Genomic DNA, 4363 nt, shown 5'->3' with positions numbered 1-4363 from the left:
GAAGATTATGAAATTTGGGTAAGTGACGATGTCAAGAAGTATGCACTCCTCAAGGGATTTGAGATCTATGAAAAGATGTGTTTGGATAATGTCCCAATGAACGAAGCAGCCTTGACAGCTGTGGCAAGAATGGCAATGTCAATGGGTAATGGTGACATGGCATTTGATATGGTAAAGAAAATGAAGCAATTGGGTATAAATCCTAGATTGCGTTCTTATGGTCCTGCTCTATCTGTTTTCTGCAATACTGGAGATGTTGACAAAGCATTTGATGTTGAGAAACACATGTTGGAGCATGGTATTCATCCAGAAGAGCCTGAACTGGAGGCACTCTTAAGAGTAAGTGTAGAAGCTGGAAAAGGTGACAACGTGTATTACTTATTGCACAAACTAAGAACGAGTGTGAGAAAAGTGTCATCTTCTACTGCAGACATAATCGTCAAATGGTTTGAGAGCAAGGCAGCCTCAAGATTGGGGAAACAAACCATGGATCAGAGATTTATAAAGGAAGCAATTGAAAATGGAGGAGGAGGCTGGCATGGGCAGGGCTGGTTGGGTAAAGGTAGATGGAATATATCATGTACAGCTGTTGGAGCTGATGCATTATGTAAATGTTGTGGGGAAAAGTTGGCTTTAATAGATCTTGATCCTGTAGAAACAGAGAAGTTTGCTGAATCAGTTGCATCCATAGCTATAAAGAGAGAGAAGCATTTCAGTTTTCAAAAATTTCAAGTATGAAAGCTTCTTTATATCTTTTCAATCACTCTAATCATGTACGCAAGTTTTGATGAAGTTGGTATATTTATGTCCTTGCAGAAATGGCTAGACTACTATGGGCCGTTTGAAGCTGTGGTAGATGCAGCTAATGTTGGTCTTTTCAGCCAGAGACGATTCATGCCATCAAAGGTTAGTTTGGCTTGAATGAATAGGATTCACTGCAACTTTACCCAATTGTTTTCCTTTGCTTTTTCGTGAGTGATTGTGAGTTCTCTTATGGTAAATTCTTTAGGTCAATGCTGTTGTTAACGGAATACGCCAGAAACTTCCATCAAAAAAATGGCCGCTCATTGTTTTGCATAACAAGCGGATCACTGGACAGAAGATGGAGGAGCCAGTAAATAAAGCATTAATTGAAAAGTGGCAAAATGCAGATGCGTTATATGCAACACCTACTGGATCCAATGATGACTGGTAGGAAATATATGCTTAGAAGTTACAGCTGACCTGCATGATTGCTTATTTGCATAATTGCATCAACTTTAGACACTATGGCTTAATTTGTGTCAGACATATTTCCAATGCATATGCATTTAAAGCAATGGGTAATAACCTGTGATTCAGGTACTGGCTGTATGCAGCTATCAAGTTCAAGTGCTTAATTGTGACCAACGATGAGATGAGAGACCATACATTTCAACTTTTGGGAAATGACTTCTTTCCAAAATGGAAGGAAAGGCATCAAGTGAGTAAAGCTCTCTTTTATCTCAATCCTTTTGATAGACTTTTTGGTTTACATCTTTATCCTGCAAAATTTTGTTTAGTTTGATAGCTGCATCCAACTTATTGCTAAACCTTGTGATGAATTTGCTCCATTGCCTACTATATTTATCTAAAGTAATTTTCCTAACAAGGCATCTCTCTTTCCCACATCTAAGGTGCATTTCAGTTTTTCAAATGCCGGTCCAGTGTTTAACATGCCTCCTCCCTGTTCTATTGTAATTCAGGTTAGTTGTAATTTCAGTTCCAGTGTTCTGTTGTGTGTGTGTGTTGGTGTAAAGTGCTTAAACTGACAGAATAGAGCTATAAAGTGTGCTGAACGCTCATAATGGAAATACATGCCGACAGGAATCAGAGAAAGGCCATTGGCATATTCCCATTGCATCTGAACTTGATTATGATGCTGAAAGAACATGGTTATGCATTACACGAGCTAAGTCACATGTGGTGAAGGAAGATTCTTCAACCATACCTGAAGGTAACACCAAGTTTAGTTTATAAGTGGTTCTTCACTTCAAGTATATGGGTTTGTTATTTACACAGCCATAATCTACAATTACTAATTGCTAAAGGTATGTTCTGTTGTTTCTATTTGATAATGCTCTTTTATGAGACTTAAATAGCATTCATGTAGTAGTAGTAGCATGTATGTTTGCAATTAAGTTGATGTCAGTGATGGTATCAACTGCATGTTTTTTAGATGATTCTTTTATGACTACAAAAATATTCAGTAATCATTTTTCCATTTTTTTAGAGTTTCTGGGTTTGTTGAGGTGTTGGCAATTTTATGCATAGAAGGCTAAAACCAAACTTTACTTATTGCCAAGGAAAGAGCCTTAATTCACTGGAAAATTTGTAGTTATGAGTTGTAAGGTGTAATTATTGAAAAACTTTGTTCCTTTTAATGGACTTCTGCATATCTTGGATAGATATGCACAAAAAGGTTAGCTAGTTCAATCACTTGTTTGACTTAAATTGATGATCTGCTTAGGAATGCTAAACCAAATTGACTTTATGGTGTCCTATTGATCTATTTACATACAGGGTTTTCTTGTGTAACAGATTTGCAGCCTCTTGACCGCAATAAGGAATGTGCGAGGCCAACTATTCAAATTGCAGTTAATACAAACTCTCTGTCACCAAAAGATGGTAATTATGATAAACCACAAAAGCCTACTGAGGAAATATACAAAAATATCAGAGACATTTTGTCGGCTCCAGTCCCCTCAGATCAATGCACGGTTCTACAAGAAATAGAGGCTGCAGAGATGCTTGGTAACTGTGTTATTGATTTTCAAATATGAAGCAAGTGGCTGTCTTGTAAAGTTGCAGAAATATAAAATGAACTCCCCGTTGGAATCCCTTTGTATAGTTTTGAGGCCCCTTTGTATGTCGATGCTCGGTGTACTTTAGTGATGTTTTTTGCTCATCATAGAGTTACCATTTTGTCATTAGAGGGTATTTCTTTCTGGAGAGAATGGAGGAGTGGATTGTGGAAGGTAGAAGGTTGCGGTTCTTCATATGCAGGTGAAATTTTGTACATTGTGGAAATCCATTATTGTGAAGCAAATCAGTTCATCCATTTTTCTGCATACAGTAGATTTTGCTGATAAATTCTGTTAAAATGTCTTCTAGCTTTGCAATCATTTGTCGGTGAGTCACATGCTAAGATGGCAGCTACTCAATTTAATTATCCACCAGCATAATCACTCAGGTGGATATATGCTGTCACGCAGACCATGAACCCTGTTGCTGGATTATAATAGCAGGGAACGCTTTGTTTTTGCTGGGAATACTTGCATACTATACCAGTTGAACTTGTCTTCTTTCTCCAAGGAAAGAAAAGGTCTGTAGAGTCTTGTGTGACTCGATTAGGTCGCTTGATTTTTTAACATGGATTCACTCTTTCTTTCACAACAAACAAAAAATGATCACAGAATTTCTCGAAAAGTTCCCCCTGATTAGCATAATTAAAGAGAAAAAAAGACAACATAGGGAATTCACAAACAAATGAGTTCCAGCAAGCTTTGGTCCTACAATTAGCTGTTCAATGAAAGAGAGAATAGATGGTGAACTGTCTTTAAGAAAGGAAAATATACTAGAATAATTCCATTTTAAACGTAACCAAGCAAAACTTTAAATGTATTACTACTTTGTTTAACATTAGACTTGAATTCATAAGCTTATGGAATTAAGTTTTGATGTGATATTAGAGCTCAAGTAGCCTTCTCCTTGTATGTTTTGCATGTGGTAGGAGTATTTACGTATTAAGAGTGTATGAAGTCAAATCGATTAGCTTAAATGGATATAAAATAACAAATCGAGCTTTTATTCACTTGTTAACATAATCAAAAGAGAAAATGCAGCATCAAATTTAAATATTACAGTATCGTCATACTAGTATATGAAATGGACGGTATATCTACATATCTATACCATGGCAAATTAAGTGTGTGGGAGTGGCACAAGATCATTTTGTCAGTAAGTGACTGATCTTTTTACAGAACGACTGAAAAAGGCTAAAACATAAGATCACGGGACTGCAATACTTCTTTGTCATCTTTCTCTTATTCCCTTCCATGCCATGGCGATTGGCCATGGGCTAAAAGAGAATCTCTCTCTCTCTCTCTTTTCTTGGGTACAAAGAATTTGTTTTGGGTTATTTCACTGCTTCATGATGACCACATCACAAGCCTCTCTTTTTCCCTCGCGTTCAAAATTAACCAAGAGAGTGTACATTTCCAAAAGGAGAGACAGGGGAAAGATAAGGAAAAGTTTGCGTCATATCTTTCGCTGCCTTCCTCCTTTTCCCCAGTACTCATTTTTAACTTTTAACTCATCAGCTACTCTACTTGCCATCATCAGT

The 4363-nt window shown here is 37.0% G+C and overlaps 2 protein-coding genes across 2 annotated transcripts in view; both read left to right on the top strand.

Moving 5' to 3' along the window:
- The first annotated feature begins 6 nt into the window (after nt 1-6).
- Nucleotides 7-3089, top strand: LOC110411075 (proteinaceous RNase P 1, chloroplastic/mitochondrial-like). The gene is made up of 7 exons (XM_021421090.1): nt 7-732; nt 817-906; nt 1010-1191; nt 1342-1462; nt 1656-1724; nt 1846-1975; nt 2560-3089. The coding sequence occupies exons 1-7, from the start codon at nt 76-78 to the stop codon at nt 2799-2801; spliced, it is 1491 nt and encodes a 496-aa protein (XP_021276765.1). The 5' UTR covers nt 7-75; the 3' UTR covers nt 2802-3089.
- An 817-nt stretch (nt 3090-3906) lies between these two features.
- The window catches only part of LOC110410376 (Phosphorylase superfamily protein), a 2494-nt gene continuing 2037 nt past the window's right edge, over nt 3907-4363 (top strand). The window contains exon 1 of the mRNA XM_021420027.2: nt 3907-3978. Within this exon, the coding sequence (XP_021275702.1) occupies nt 3907-3978 (72 nt within the window). The remainder of the gene's footprint in view (nt 3979-4363) is intronic.

The sequence above is a fragment of the Theobroma umbraticum genome, unplaced genomic scaffold (genome assembly GCF_002168275.2).
Source record: "Theobroma umbraticum cultivar Fairchild unplaced genomic scaffold, ASM216827v3 scaffold_56.0, whole genome shotgun sequence".
Taxonomy (NCBI): domain Eukaryota; kingdom Viridiplantae; phylum Streptophyta; class Magnoliopsida; order Malvales; family Malvaceae; genus Theobroma; species Theobroma umbraticum.
This window is presented reverse-complemented; position numbering and strand designations above follow the sequence as displayed.